Consider the following 16,502-nt stretch of genomic DNA (forward strand, 5'->3'; position numbering starts at 1 on the left):
TGTGGAGGACTATAGCACCTGGGAGTGTACTTATGGGCTGAACTGGAGGATCAACACTGACGCTGTGTACAAGAAGGGGATGAGCAGACTCTATTTTCTGAGGAAGCTGAGATCCTTCCACGTGTGCAGCAAGATGCTGGAGATCTTCTAGTCTGTTGTGGCCAGTGCACTCTTCTTTGCTGCAGTCTGCTGGGGGGGGGGGGCATCAGAGCCAGTGACACCAGCAGGATCAATAAAGTGATCAGGAAAGCTAGGTCTGTCATCGGCATCAAGCTGGACCCCTTTGAAGCTGTGGTGGAGAGGAGGACACTGAACAGGCTGTTGTCCATGATGGATAACCCACCCATCCTCTCCACCAGCAGCTGGACAGTCAACGGAGCTCCTTCTCCAACAGACTGCTGCAGCTCCGCTGTCACAAGGACCCATACAGGAACACATTCCTGCCCACTGCAATAACTCTGTACAATAAATCACCTCTGGCTGGAAGAGAACTCTCTGCTCCATAGTTTCTCTAATACAACCTCGCTGTACATTGTACACATATATAATATGTTCAATATTTGATATTCCATATTCCATTGTCATATATTTTTGAAAATGTATATTTGCATATATAATATCGACATGTATATTTTCTATTTCAACACGTATATTTTCTATTTTCTTTTTTTTCTATTCTTGTTTATTTGTAGTTTTGTTTTATTGTAAAATGCCTTGTCTTTTATGCTGCTGCAACAAAAACAATGCCCCAAATTGGGATCAATAAAGTACCATCTTATCTTATCTTATCTTACATCCGGACTAAAACCACCAGACTCAGGGACAGTTTCATCCCACAGGCCATAAGACTATTACACACCTGAACTTTGAAATAACATCCATAGCATTCATCTGGCTCCTACTTAGAAATGATTTGTCTAATATATCCTATATTCCAATCACTTGTATAGACTCTTATTGCACTATTTCACTTTTTACTATTTTTGTTTTTGTTTTTTCTGTGTATCTGTTTTATTGTGTTGCACTGTTGGACGAGCCTGTGACCTAAGGGGTGGGGGGGGGGGGGGGTAGGAGACGTTCGATTCCTGTTTTGAATAGTGTGCCGTCGATGGGTTTATTGAAGCATTAAAGGGGACTTATTATGCAAAATGGACTGTTTGATGTCTTTATATATGGTGTGTCAGGGAACTCACGCAGCGTCAGAAAAGAAAACCCTCTCTTTTTTCCTCCGTACCCAAATCTCTAAAAACGGGGCTACAATGGAAACAGAGTTTCATCAAGACAGCTCGAAGAGCTGGGTGGGACCACTACCTTCCCGGTTACCAAGACAGAGGCTGACTAACAATAGGAAACAAGCACAAGATCGTCTTGCCTCATTGAGACGCACACTGGAAAAACGGCCACAGATGAAAGCCCACTTTCTAGAGTTCACACGCAGAGACTACACCGCCCGTGAAATCAGGACAAGAGTGCTGGTATCTGCCGCTGTTTGGTGTGTACCATCCCAAAAAGCCAGATAAGATCCGTGTGGTCTTTGACTCCAGTGCACAATTTGAAGGAGTGTCACTCAACGAGGTTCTGCTCACAGGCCCTGACCTGAATAACGACTTGGTAGGGCTGCTAATGAGGTTCAGGAAGGAACAGGTGGCTATCATTGCTGACATAGAACACATGTTCCACTGCTTTGTTGTAAGAGAGGACCACAGAGACTTTCTGCGCTTCCTCTGGTACAGAAACAACGACCCCACCAGCGATATAGTGGAGAACAGGATGCGAGTCCACCTCTTCGGGAACAGTCCCTCTCCAGCTGTGGCCATTTATGGTCTACGGAGAGCAGCTAATAAGTAGAGACCAACAAAGTTGTGCTAGGTTACATCCACAACCACTCGAGGACATTGTATGTCTTCGTGCACAACAGGGTCCAACGCATTCATCAGTCACCATGTATTGGCCAGTGGAAATACTTGCGTACGGACCTAAATCCAGCAGACGTCGGGTCCAGATCTGTGTCGCCAGCTCTCCTAAACAGTACAACGTGGCTCGCAGGACCAGCCTTTCATGCATCCTCCTGAGTTGAAAGAGACTTATGACCTAATCAACCCTGTTCTTGACTCTGAGGTTCGTCCCGAAGTGACAACGAGCCTCACATGTTTTACCAGAGATGTGGTACACCCTCAACGATTCGAACGCTTTTCAAAGTAGGCCTACATCACTCTTGTCACAGCAGTAGCACGCTTGATCCATGTAGCTCGCTCTTTCTCCCGTTCTGTTAATGACAAGTGTCATAGGTGGCACATCTGCCATCCAACAGAGGAAGAGCTGACAAAGGCCAATGTGTGCATCGTAAAGAGCGTCCAGTACGAGAGAAACAAATGGCCTATGGCCACCATCACAAAGACGGACAGGCTGTGGCTTAATGGGAATATGTTGTATGCAAAATGTTTATGTTTGTATGAATGCAGTGAGCATTTCTAGTGGTTAAGCTACTAGCGGCTAGGCTGATTAGCGTCTCAGTTTTGTGTGCCGTAGCTCATTGTGTGAAGTATTCTGTTCATTTAGCTCGTCAGTCGGGCAGTCAATAATAAACTGTTATGTTGTAAGAGAGGACCACAGAGACTTTCTGCGCTTCCTCTGGTACAGAAACAACGACCCCACCAGCGATATAGTGGAGAACAGGATGCGAGTCCACCTCTTCGGGAACAGTCCCTCTCCAGCTGTGGCCATTTATGGTCTACGGAGAGCAGCTAATAAGCAGAGACCAACTATGGCAGTGATGCAATAAGCCTTGTTGACCGTGAGTTTTACGTTGATGACGTCCTGAAGTCCTTCAACACAGAAGAAGAAGCCATCAGTGTACTCGGCCGAACGCAGAAAATGCTTGCAGCTTCTAATCTCAGGTTGCACAAAGTCACATCAAATCGCCCAAGAGTCATCGAGGCATTCCCCCCTGAGGATTGTTCCAAGGATGTTGGAAAACTAGACCTCTTTACCGATGAGCTCCCTACACAACGAAGCCTCGATTTGTCCTGGAACATGTGCACAGATGCCTTCACGTTTCAGATTGCAAACGACCAGAAGCCGTTTACTCGCAGAGGAGTGCCGTCTGCAGTTAACAGTCTGTAGGACCCCCTTGGGTTCCTCGCACCGGTGACAGTACGCGGGAAACTAATACTCCAAAAGCTCACTGTGCAAGCAGACGACTGGGATGCGCCACTCCCCAAAGACATGGAGCTTGACTGGATTAAATGAAAGGAGTCTCTACAAGACTTACAAGAACTCCAGACACCACACCCGTATGCACCCTTTTCTACTGCAGGTGCTAAAACAAGAGAACTCTGTGTCTTCAGAGACATCAATCGCAGCAGTGGCCTAAATCGAGCTGACCAGCCATGAAGGTCAAACTGGGTAAAGGCTTCATCTTTGGGAAGACAAAGTTGGTTCCCCAGCCTGGACACACTATTCCAAGACTGTGTGCAGCTGTGCTCGCAGTAGAGATCGCCGAGTTGATAGTTGCAGAAATGGATGTAGCATTCAACAACATCACATACTACACAGACAGCAAAGTTGTGCTAGGTTACATCCACAACCACTCGAGGACATTGTATATCTTCGTGCACAACAGGGTCCAACGCATTCATCAGTCACCATGTATTGGCCAGTGGAAATACTTGCGTACGGACCTAAATCCAGCAGACGTCGGGTCCAGATCTGTGTCGCCAGCTCTCCTAAACAGTACAACGTGGCTCGCAGGACCAGCCTTTCATGCATCCTCCTGAGTTGAAAGAGACTTATGACCTCATCAACCCTGTTCTTGACTCTGAGGTTCGTCCCGAAGTGACAACGAGCCTCACATGTTTTACCAGAGATGTGGTACACCCTCAACGATTCGAACGCTTTTCAAAGTAGGCCTACATCACTCTTGTCACAGCAGTAGCACGCTTGATCCATGTAGCTCGCTCTTTCTCCCGTTCTGTTAATGACAAGTGTCATAGGTGGCACATCTGCCATCCAACAGAGGAAGAGCTGACAAAGGCCAATGTGTGCATCGTGAAGAGCGTCCAGTACGAGAGAAACAAATGGCCTATGGCCACCATCACAAAGACGGACAGGCTGTGGCTTAATGGGAATATGTTGTATGCAAAATGTTTATGTTTGTATGAATGCAGTGAGCATTCCTAGTGGTTAAGCTACTAGCGGCTAGGCTGATTAGCGTCTCAGTTTTGTGTGCCGTAGCTCATTGTGTGAAGTATTCTGTTCATTTAGCTCGTCAGTCGGGCAGTCAATAATAAACTGTTATGTCTGTATCGTCTTTACAGTTTCACCAAGTAAAGAGACTTCAGTAAAACTGACATCTGTGCTGGAGTTTTCTTTCAAACGGTTAAACTGGATGGATATCTAGCTCAGTGTTAGTGAGTCCCTTACAGGTGATCTGTTTGGTATTTTGAGCAAAACACTTCATAGACATATGATATATTTATATATCTGAGACCTATGCTGAGACCTATGCTATTACCTACAAATAGTATGATAGGTCCACTTTAAGCAAAAGGGTTGTACAGTACAATGAAAATAGTAGCAGTTCCACCAACACCCCTGCTCCCCATCATCACTGCTTCTTTGGTTACATGTTTGTTTTCCTGATGGCGAGAAGAGGGACACAGCAGGGTTTGAGAGGTGCTGACCAATGTAAAAATAAAGATGGGATGGAACATCGTCACACAGTCCCGGCAACAAAACCCAAGAGTAAAAATAAAGTTTGTTTTAGTTTAATAATTGACCAACCTTTTGGAAATGAGAACACCAACCTAATACCGGCAGTGGCTCAGTCAGTAGGGGCTCGGACTGTGAGCCGCTAGTGTCGCTGAGTGTATGTGAGGAGGAAGAGCGGAGGAATGTTGGGTGCGTGGTGACGTGTATTTTGGATTTGGAGGCTTCGTTTGGATTCATTTTTTGATACTTTGAGTGGTTGATCTCCCCCCCGAACAGCGAAGCTGTCAGGGGGGGAGGGGAAGGAGAAAGGGGAAGGAGAAAGCGATCGAGAAGGGAGTAAAAAATGGTGTTTTCTCTAAAGAAAAGACTGGAAGAGAGACAACAAAAGAGAGAAGAGGAGGACAAGCCGAGTCCTGGTGAAGGGACGTCTGGGTGGAAGGAGAAAGCTGACAGAGCGAACCCGGAAATGGGCAGCGGCGGTGAGGAGGCAGACGGGAAAAGACGAGAGAATACGGGGAAGAGAAGTGAAAACGAAAAAATTGAAGGGGGAATAAATGCAGGATCGAGCAAGGAGAAGGAAAAGGAGGAAAGGAATGAAAGAGAGGAGAAAACGGGTGAAGAAGGACAGGAGAAAGATACAGCGGATGTGGACTATCTGGCGGAGCTCACCCTGAAAGTTTCCGTGGAAGGTGGAGTAAACAAAATAACAGTGGGGGAATTATTAGTGGGGATACAGGAGATGTGTGGGAGAGTTTTGGGGTGTAGAGTGAAAGGGGAAAGGGGGTATGAAGTGACAATGAACACAAGGGAGGGGAAGGAAGTGCTGTTGGAGGGGCTGAGGGTGAAGGGGGTGATGGTGGAAGCACGGGAACGGGTGAAAAAGGACACAAGTGTGTCTTTCATGTATTTACCGATATATTTAAGGGATGAAGCGATTCTGAGGAAACTGGTGGAGTGGGGGGTGAAGCCTGTGTCAAAGGTGATGAGGAGGTTTATGCCGGGGACAAAGATAGCAGATGGCACCAGATATCTAAGGGTGGAGTTTGGGAGGGAGATAAGATCCCTCCCTTACTCAACTAAGTTTGAAGGGGTGGGGGGAGTAGAGTACTTCAATGTTAGGCATGATGGGCAGAGCCAGGTCTGCAGGAACTGCCTCAGACCTGGGCATATTTTTAGAGAGTGCCCGGCCATAACATGCTATAGATGCAAAGGGGCGGGGCATTTAGCTAGGAATTGTGGGATGGGGAAAGAAAGGAGAGAAGAGGGAGGGCAAGGTCCCCACAAGAGAGCGGAGGGTGAGGGAGAGGAGGGGTCTTCCCCCCCCCCCAGAGGGCTCTGCTTCTCAACCCCCCCCCAATCAGGAGGATGGGGGTGGGGGGTCTGGGTCTGAAGAGGTGGGTGAGACGAATGAGAGGAGGATGGATGGCGAGGAGAATGTGGACGGGGAAGGAGAAGCAGGGGGAAAAAGACCACGAGAGGGTGGGAGTGATGATGATGAGGATGTGATGTTAAATGAGGGAAAGGAGGTGGCGACAAATGGGGGGGGGAAGGAGTGGAGAGTGTGGAGTGTGCTGTTGAGAGGAAGGGTAAAAAGAGGATGAAGGGGAGTGAGAAGGAGGGAGAGGAAGCTGAAGATGTGGGAAAGTGGGGGGGAATGATGTGGAGGTTGAGATGGAGGAGACTGAGGGGGGGAGGGGTGAAGAAGTAAGGGAGGAAGGGGGAAAGGATGTAGAGCCTGGGATGGAGGAGGAAGAGGAGGATAGCTTGAATGAGGAAGAGGAAAGGCATTGTCTAAAAGTGGAGGAGAAAATGAGAGTGGAGAAGGAAAGGAAAGAGAGAGATGCAAGAATGAGGAAGGGGAAAATTAAGGACTGGAAGGTGATGGAAATAAATATAGGGGTGATTAATAAAAAGGGTGAGTGGGTGAACAGCGAGAAGGATGTGCATCGCCTCACGTTAACGAAAAGGCCGTATGGAAATAGAGAGGGAGAAACGGTGGAAGAGTGGGAGAAGGATTGGGAAAGGAGAAAGGAATGGGCGATCACTGAGACGCGGAAAGATGTAGAAAGTGGAAAATGGGATGAAAAGTAATTGATGTCAGGAGTGAAATTGTTTATCTCTAACATATTCAACTGCCTGCGTCATCAATCTGTTCCCTCTGCCAAGGACAAGCGGCAAGAGGAATCAAAACAGGAGATAGACACAACACATCGCGCAGAAAACCCTGAAGAAGTATCACTGCACCCGCCTGAGGAATGTTCTGATTATGGGAGACCTATGAAACACACGGAGGAGTCCCCACCGCCCGTCACCCCCCCCCCCTATCAACGCCTTTGAGGATACTCCGTTCACCCTTTCACCCTCGCCCACCATCCTGGAGATCGTTGAACACATGAAGGAGATACAGAGAGCTGGCACCGATTCCTTCCTGGATTTCAAAGACCAAACTAAGGCGTTACGCAGGGCTGGCAGCATGTCCTTTACCCCACGCCCCTCAACGACGCCCACCAAAATCACCGCAGAGACGTGCACCATCTCCCCCGGCTTCATCACCATGCCTACCACAATCATCCAAACCAAAACAATCTGCAAACTGATATCTGCTGGGTCCAGGCTCAAGGGCGTATGGCACTCTCAACTCTTTCCAGGACATGCCAGGGCCCTGCCTGCCAGTAGCTTTGCCGATATCTGTGTTGATAGGTAATAGATTAAGAGCGGTAAATCATTTTAGATACAGGAAGCGCTCAAACGTTTGTGTGAGTTTATCTAATTTAGCAGTGATTCCATGTCAGCCACAGCTTGTTACAAAAAACATGACTGATAGTGTGTTTAACAAACTTAAACTAGCTTTATTAAATGTCAGGTCTTTGGCAGGAAAAACATTTTTAATCAATGATTTTATCACTGAGCACAATCTTGATTTTATGTTTTTAACAGAAACTTGGATTGAACAAAATAACAGTGCAGCTGTTCTTATCGAATCAACCCCTCCCAACTTTAGTTTTATGAGTCAGGAAAGAATGCATAAGAAAGGGGGTGGAGTTGCTATTCTGTTCAATGATTCCCTTCAATGCAGGAAGACATCTTATGGGAACTTTGCTTCTTTTGAATATGTGGCCCTTCAGCTGAAATGCTCCTCTCGAGCTCTGTTCCTAAATATCTATAGGCCACCCAAATACTGTGCAAGCTTTTTTGATGACTTTACTGAACTGCTGTCTATAGTGTGTATTGACTTTGACCGTCTAGTCATTGTTGGTGATTTTAACATCCATGTTGACAACCCCCAGGACAGAGGGGCTAAAGAACTGTTTTGTGTTCTTGATAGCTATGGACTGACTCAGCATGTGACGGAGCCCACGCACAATAAGGGGCACACTCTGGACTTAATTATCTCAAAGGGTCTGAATATCTCTAGGGTTGTGGTGACTGATGTTGCACTGTCTGACCATTCCTGTGTTTTCTTTGAGAGCTCTATTTCTGTTCACACAAGTGTTCAAAAAGAGGTAACCACAAAGCGATATTTAACTGAAAATACTAGGGAAATGTTTACTCAGAATTTTTCTTCCACACTTGCCCCTGCTAACATCTCAGTAGATGAGCTAGTAGATCATTTTAATTCAAAAATTTAAAATGTTATAGATGCCATTGCTCCAATTAAGGTAAAGGAAGTGACTGGGAAGAAAATATCTCCATGGAGAAAGGCCATGACCGTTAAAACAGAAAAAAGAGAATGTCGAAAAGCTGAACGCAGGTGGCGAAAAACAAATCTCCAGGTTCACTTTGAAATTTATAAAGAGAGACTTGGCCTTTATAATTTGGAATTGAAAAACGCACGACAATCATTCTTCTCTGACATCATTACCAAAAACAAAAACAACGCACGTGCCTTGTTTGCTACCGTCAACAGACTAACTAACCCCCCAGTGTCAGTAGCCTCTGAATTTCTAACCACCAGGGCGTGCAATGATTTTGCCTCCTTTTTCACTGACAAAATTCAGAAAATCAGACAAGCAGTCAGTGCCTCTGCATCAGGAACAGCAAATGTGCTGTCTCTGTGTCCACTTAACATCAATTCAGACATCATGACACAATTCCATCAGATTAATGATAAAAACCTAGAGGACATTATACAACTTCTGAAATCCTCCTCCTGCTGCCTTGATATTATTCCAACAGGATTTTTCAAAGATGTTTTGCCTTGCATGGCCTCAGAACTACTTCATATAGTAAACAAATCTCTTCACTCAGGTATTTTTCCACAGGCCCTGAAAACTGCAGTCATTAAACCGCTCTTAAAAAAGAATAATCTAGATGCTTCAGTAATGAACAATTACAGGCCCATATCAAACCTGCCATTTCTAGGTAAGATCATTGAAAAAGTTGTTTTTCAACAGTTGAGTAATTTCTTGCATTTAAGTGGTTGTTTCGATGTGTTCCAGTCAGGCTTTCGTCCAAACCACAGCACTGAGACTGCTCTTGTAAAGGTCTTTAACGACATCCACTTAAACACAGACAGTGGCAGAACTTCAGTGTTAGTATTATTAGATCTCAGTGCTGCGTTTGACACTGTTGACCACAGCATATTACTAGACCGACTGGAAAACTGGGTGGGACTTTCGGAAACAGTTCTAAATTGGTTTAAATCCTACTTAAAGGATAGAAACAACTTTGTTTCTATAGGTAAATACACATCTGAGTTGACAAATATGACATGTGGGGTTCCTCAAGGCTCCATCTTGGGGCCTCTTCTCTTTAACATCTACATGCTACCACTGGCTCAGATAATGAAGAACAACAAAATAAGTTACCATAGCTATGCAGATGACACACACATTTACGTAACAATTTCACCAGGAGACTATGCTCCAATTCAAACACTGAGTAAGTGCATTGAACAAATCAATGACTGGATGTGTCAGAACTTTCTCCAATTAAACAAAGATAAAACTGAGGTAATGGTTTTTGGAGCCAAGGCAGAACGTTTAAAAGTTAGCGCTGAGCTTCAGTCTGCAATGTTCAAACCAACAGATAAAGCCAGGAATCTAGGTGTAGTCATGGACTCTGACCTGAGTTTCAACAGTCACATTAAAACAGTTACTAAATCAGCCTACTATCACCTAAAGAATATATCTAGGATTAAAAGACTAATGTCACAGCAGGATTTGGAAAAACTTGTCCATGCCTTTATCTTCAGTAGACTCGACTACTGCAATGGTGTCTTCACAGGTCTCACTAAAAAATCTATTAGAAAGCTGCAGCTGATTCAGAACGCCGCTGCTCGAGTCCTCACTAACACTAAGAAAGTGGACCACATCACTCCTGTTCTGAAGTCTTTACACTGGCTTCCTGTGTGTCAAAGAATAGATTTCAAAATATTGATGCTGGTTTATAAAGCACTGAATGGTTTAGGCCCAAAATACATTACTGACCTCCTGCTAAACTATGAACCATCCAGATCGCTCAGGTCTTCAGGGACTGGTCAGCTTTCTGTCCCCAGAGTCAGAACTAAACATGGTAAAGCAGCGTTCAGTTATTATGCTCCAAATATCTGGAACAAACTCCCAGAAACCTGCAGGTCCGCTGCAACTCTTACTACTTTTAAATCCAGGCTGAAGACTTTTCTTTTTGTCGCTGCTTTTAATTGAACTTTTCATATCTTAAACTGCACTGTAACTTTTATCCATGTACTTTTTCTAAACGTAATTAAACTCCATGACATTTATGAGAGGGACTGCTCGAAAGCAGAGATATTTGGAATATCTGGCATCGACGGATGAAAAATAGTGTTTTGGTAACACTTTAAAGACTTTGTTATGGAAGCAAAGCAGGGGAGGGGGTGTGTACAGCCTCCTGAGGGTCCGATTGTGGATGTCATGGGAGCAAAATATGGTGAAGAAAGTCTGTCTAAATTAAATCATATTTTAGACTGCACTGTAACTTTTATCCATGTATTTTTCCTTAATGTTTATTTTATTAGCACTGTAACTTTTATCCATGTACTTTTTCTTGTAATGTTTAATTGAACTATTCATATTTTTATTTTATTAGCTTTTCTTTTTTAATGCTTAATGTCTTTCATTTCTTTTTTGTAAAGCACTTTGAATTACCCTGCGTCGAAAAGTGCTATATAAATAAACTTGCCTTGCCTTGATGGGTGTATGTATGACAAAAGTGTGCGAAGGTGGAAAGCATTAATTCATGTGTGTACTAGAGAGATGGTGATGTGTATGCAGGAATAATATCTATGAAAACTGAGATTGAGATGCAACTAAATTGGAAGGAAGCCTTGGGGTCCTTTTTTTTTGGGGATCGGTAAGGTGGATTATAATGTGTGCAAAATGTAACTATGTTTTGATATAAAAAAAAGTAGGGGCTCGGACTGGGAGCCGTAGGGTCGTCGGTTCAAGTCCCCGAACCGACCTAAATATGGAGTGTGGACTGCTACTTGGAGAGGTCCCAGTTGGCCTCCTGAGCCCTGCCGTGGTGCCCTTGAGCAATGAACCGGACACTCCCCCCATTGCTCACCGGGCGATGTGCAATGGCTGCCCACTGCTTCTAGTACTAGGATGGGTTAAATGCAGAGAACACATGTCACTGTGTGCTCTGCATGTGTGACCATTAAAGAGGGTTTCATCCCTCCCATTCTATGTATAGTCTATAACCTCAGGCCTGCAGGAACTGAACTGTTTTCAACCTTGACCAAATAATCTGAATAACAAAATTCATTAAAAATTCCATTGAAGAGCCACAGACTGACCAACCTGTCCTCTCAGGCTGTTCCAGGGCGAAGGACATCCATCTATGGGGGCGCCGCAAATAGGGAAGAAAATAAATTGTTTAACTTTTAGTATTTATTTATATAAATATTAGATAACATAAAAACTAGGTCCACAGTGTATGGGCGCTGTACATTGCATACAGCCCCCACACATTGTGTAAATAACAGCGATTAGTGATTGTTAAAATATGCATGAATATGGGAGAGGCTCTGAGACCGTGAGGACCTGCACGCTCACCACTATAAATGAACAACAAAAATAAAATAAGTTACATTTATGTTTTGTAGTCTACGGATATGGCCATATTCTAATGATTTTGTGATTATTGAAATGTATAAAGATCTTTTTCATATGGGTTTTGAGAGTTGTTCCCTCTAGATGTAGTTTCTTAATTTTGCCTTCAAAGTGCACCAGATTGAAAATATTTCACTTTAAAATGATTTAAATATTTCCTAGAGCAGCAAATAGGTCAGGGCCTGGACTGATCTATAACATTGTGATGTTCATGTATGTATTCGCTCATTTAAACACCTCATAAAAACTTTTTTTCAGACACATTTAATTAGGTTTTAAATATTCCATAAGTAGCCAATTAATTAGTGACTTCAATATTTATCTTCCATGGTCCACAGACAGACACTACACTTTACAAACCGTACAGTACTTATCGTAATAGTGTGCCGTTTGTTAATATATTTACATTTCAGGTAATTGACTACTTACAAATGTGAAAGGACCCAACAGTGTTATGATGACCAGTCCAGCTGCAACTCTGATCATTTTTTCATTCATATTTTCTACATCGACACATAAACTGAGCATAAGGTTTGTCAAATCACACATGCAGTGGGCAGACCGTGGCTCAGAGTCTCGTACAATTGTACACCGGAAACATTTCTTTTGCAGTTGGACTCAACAGACATACCAAGATGCTGATCCGGAGAAGAAGTGGACAAGACTTTGGAATGACGTAAAAGCAAATTGTTTGTTGATAAATGAAAATGAAAAACATCCGCCCCATGGCAGTTTGAAACTGTCTCAGAGAAAGATCAGAGCCATGCAGTTAGTAAGACATGTTTCCTTCAAAAGTGCCTCACATCTGGGATGAGATGTGGCTGCCTGCCACAGAGATGCTCATTTTAGCAGTAGGGTCGACAACCCAAATCTAGATTTTAAGGTTCTGTTTTTCATGACGATGTCGTCGCTTCACTCGCACAGAATGGGTATCAATAAAAACAATGAATTCCAAAATCGATGCATCCCTACTCGTGTTGTCCAGTTGATGCAGCAAAGATATGTTGACCTTTTCTTATTAAAAAGGGTCCTAATAGTCAAATATGTTAAAATGTGCAGATACCCTGTTGTTGTTGTTATAAGTCGTTGAAAAGAAAATTGATCACTGATCAATTGGGATTGTAGCGAGTGATAAGAGGAAGCTCAAGACTTAGGCAGACGGAAAAGAAAAACAGTCCATACCATGATTTTTTAGGAAAATGCTGAATATTGCATCTTTGATGTCAACAGATGAAGACCAGACCAGAAGATCATGAAGACCAGAACCAACGGATCATGTACTTTACTTTTTGTGCGTGGGGTCCAAAGCTTTATATACTGTATCTTATTCCTTAGATAGAGCTCCACTTTTGATGAGAAACAATAACAAACAAGTAAGCCTGCTGAACTGGGTGACGATCTCCTTCAGTACCATGAACATGAACGCTGTCGTTTACTGTACAGGCTGCTGCTGGTGGTTGTTGTTTGTTGGATCTGCTGGTGAGCAGCTCGGTTGTGCTTCTTGTTTACACACAGTGGAACTCTCGTCCTCTACTGCGACACAGCGATGTTTCTTTAAGGACTCAGAGCGTGTAAACAGCCTTTTACACTGTGAACACCAGTACGGTTTCTCTCCGGGGTGCACACGCAGGTGCCGGCTGTAACTATATGAACTGTTAAAACATTTCCCACATTGGTCGCAGCTGTATGGCTGTTCTCCAGAGTGAATACGAAGGTGACGCATGTAGTTACTTAGTCGACCAAAACCTTTCCCACATTCTTTACACTGAAACGGTTTCTCTCCAGTGTGGGTACGCACATGTTGTTTGAAAGTCTTTGAGATAGAGAAGCTTTTCTCACAAAGTTCACAGCGGAAAGGCTTTTCTCCGGTGTGAATACGCTGATGTGATTTGTAATTACCTAACTGAGAGAAACTCCTCCCACATTGGTTACAGCAGTAAGGTTTCTCTCCTGAGTGGACACGCAGGTGTATCTTGTAACTACTTAAGTCACTGAAAGTCTTTTCACATTGGTCACACTCATATGGTTTCTCGCCAGTATGGTTACGCAAATGCAGATTGAAATGCCCTGACTGAGTGAAACTTTTTCCACAAAAGTCGCACTGATACGGCTTCTCTCCACTGTGACTGAGCTTGTGCCGCGTGTATGAACTTAAGAAACTAAAACTCTTTGGACACTGGTCACAGCAGTAAGGCTTTTCTTTAGTGTGTACACGCATATGTATCTTGTAAATACTAAAGTAACTGAAAGTCTTTTGGCATTGGTCACACTGATATGGTCCGGTGTGATCCCGCAGGTGTTTCCTGTAGGAACTCTGGTTGCTGAAGTGCCTCCCACACTGGTCGCAGCTGGGGGATGTTTCCTCAGCGTGGGTGTGCAGGTGTAGCTTGAAGGTCTTTAGTTGGCTGAAAGTGCTGCCACAGTGTTCATACTGGTACGGTTCCTCTGCAGGGTGAGTGAGTTCATGTCTTCTGAGACTGCATATCCGACTGAAAGATGTCCCACACTTCTGTCACTGATGACTTCTGCTCCCGTCAGTTTCTGCCTGATTCAAGTGAAAAAAGAGAGGAAGAGAAATTAAGGTCTGAGTGGCTGACTTGATAAAAAGACATAAATGTCCCCAATTTACTTGGAGTGATTACAATTGAAACACAAAGTAGAGCACTGCTTTCACTTCCATGCTGTGCTAAAACCCTGCTAATATAAAAATAAGCGCTGCACCATCATAAACATATACATAATATACATTTTGATTAATAATATACATTCAACCTAAATTTAGCATTTCAAAAGTTTACTTTGAGAGCAACATTAAGAGGCTAGATAAGATGATACACAGTCTTGTGTTCTTACGTCTTGTCTTGTCTTGTGTTGTGACGACCCCTGCCGGATTTGTTATGTTTTGATGCAGCTTTTATTTAGTTTGAGTATCGAGTCGGGCGATTTAGTCATTTGTTTATTTGTGGTTGGTGTTGATTTAAACAGCTAAGCCGCATGTTTTTGTTAGTTTAATTACGGTGATTGTAGCCTGCCGTATGTGTGAGTCGTGTTAGGAAGTTGGTGCGCGTGTGTGTAAAACTTTGTTGCGGGTGCAAGCAGTGCGGCCGGCTCTTTTGTTTCTGCTCATTACGCCGCTTGTGGTAAGGACACTATATTTGATATCGTTGTTTGGGTTGATTAAATTACTTTGCGAGGCTTTGGTTTGTTTTGTATTACATTTGAGGAGAGAGTTTGCCAGTTGTTCTTAGCTGTTTGTTTGTTGGTTTGTTGTGTGTGGAGCGGTGCAGTTTTCCCTTGTAGGTTTTAGCGGCGTTCCCCTTGGGATCGTTGAGCTGGGTGTGTAGTGTTGCATCGAAAGTGGGTGAAGGTTCGGCTTGGGAGCATGGCCGTGGTTTCAGCAGGGTTGCCAGCCTGCTAGTCACTTTGCTGTGTCAGCGGTCTCCAGTGCGTAAATACCCACCACAAGTATGAAGACTAGGTGAGAGATTAGTCAGTGGGAGGGTGAGTAGTTAGCGGGGAAACTCCAATCAAAATGGTGTATTATTCCACTTTGTGCACATAATAAACGCTGTGGCGTCTCTCCGGTCCTTTTTCAGTTTAAAGGTCGGGTGCTGTGCTCCTGTGAGTTGTCATCTTAAAATAACAGGGCTGAGATAGAGGCATTCATTGAAGCTCCATCTCAGGAGTCTCTTGGCACTTTCACAAAAGATCAGTTGCTCTTGATTGCTGAGCATTTTTCTGTGTCTATTTGGGTGACAAAAGGGTGAAAGAAAACATCAAAGACTATAATATCGAGGTTGATTGAGATGAGTGTTTCCTGCAGAGAAAGGGGAGGTTTTTTCAAAGCCTCCTTTTCAGTCTAGTGTACTTTCTTTTGAGCAGCAGAAAGAAATGTTAACGTTGCAACTGGATCGTGACAGAATTATGTATGAGAAAAAAAATGAAAGTGATCCCGACACGTTTTTCGTATTATTTGAACGTGTAGCCAAGGCTAGAGATTGGCCCGATGCAGACTGCGCTCTGATGCTTCAGTGTGTTCTCACAGGAAGAGCACATTCCGCATATTCCTCTTTAAGTCTGGATAGTTCGAGCTATGGTAGAATACAATCTGCTGTGCTTAGAGCATATGAACTGGTGCCAGAGGCCTATCGTCAGCGTTTTAGGTCCTTTGAGCAAAAACAAGGTCAACCGTATGTGGAGAAGATGGAGAGGGATTTGTCTATTAATTTTAAGCATTGGTTAACTGCTCTTGACATCACTTCTTTTGATGATTTGTGTGGAATAATTATAGAACAGTTCAAAAATGTTCTTACAGATCGCATTGCAACATACATAACAGAACAAAAGGTCACTTCTGCTGCTGTGGCAGACGATGAGTTTGTGAGCAATGTAAGAGAGTGCTCTGTGTTTCCCAGTGGCGAGAGAGGTAATGGTTCTGCTGCTGTTTCATCTTAGACGCGTTCAAAGCCAGCGGGTTTTTTGAACTCAAGAGTTTGGAAATGTGAATGAATGTAACTATTGTCATGAGGAAGGACATTGGAAGGCAGACTGTCCTGTTCTAAGAGCTAGAAACAGGAGAGTGATAAGTGGTGTTAGGCCTGCTGCATTCACTGCCCCTGTAAAAGGCTGTTTTGGTTCTGAGGTGCCTAAATCTCACTTCTGTAGCCCCAATGTTTTGGCATTTTATGCCCCTGATGGTTTTGTTTCATTGGTCAATAG

The 16,502-nt window shown here is 43.8% G+C and overlaps 1 protein-coding gene across 1 annotated transcript in view; it reads right to left on the bottom strand.

Moving 5' to 3' along the window:
* Positions 1-12,069: 12,069 nt before the first annotated feature.
* LOC117451732 (zinc finger protein 883-like) overlaps positions 12,070-16,502 on the bottom strand; it is a 36,047-nt gene continuing 31,614 nt past the window's right edge. Inside the window, exon 4 of the mRNA XM_034090119.1 lies at positions 12,070-14,292. Coding sequence (XP_033946010.1) covers positions 13,216-14,292 — 1,077 coding nt within the window. The 3' untranslated portion in view covers positions 12,070-13,215. The remainder of the gene's footprint in view (positions 14,293-16,502) is intronic.

This window comes from Pseudochaenichthys georgianus, chromosome 1, assembly GCF_902827115.2.
Source record: "Pseudochaenichthys georgianus chromosome 1, fPseGeo1.2, whole genome shotgun sequence".
Taxonomy (NCBI): Eukaryota; Metazoa; Chordata; class Actinopteri; order Perciformes; family Channichthyidae; genus Pseudochaenichthys; species Pseudochaenichthys georgianus.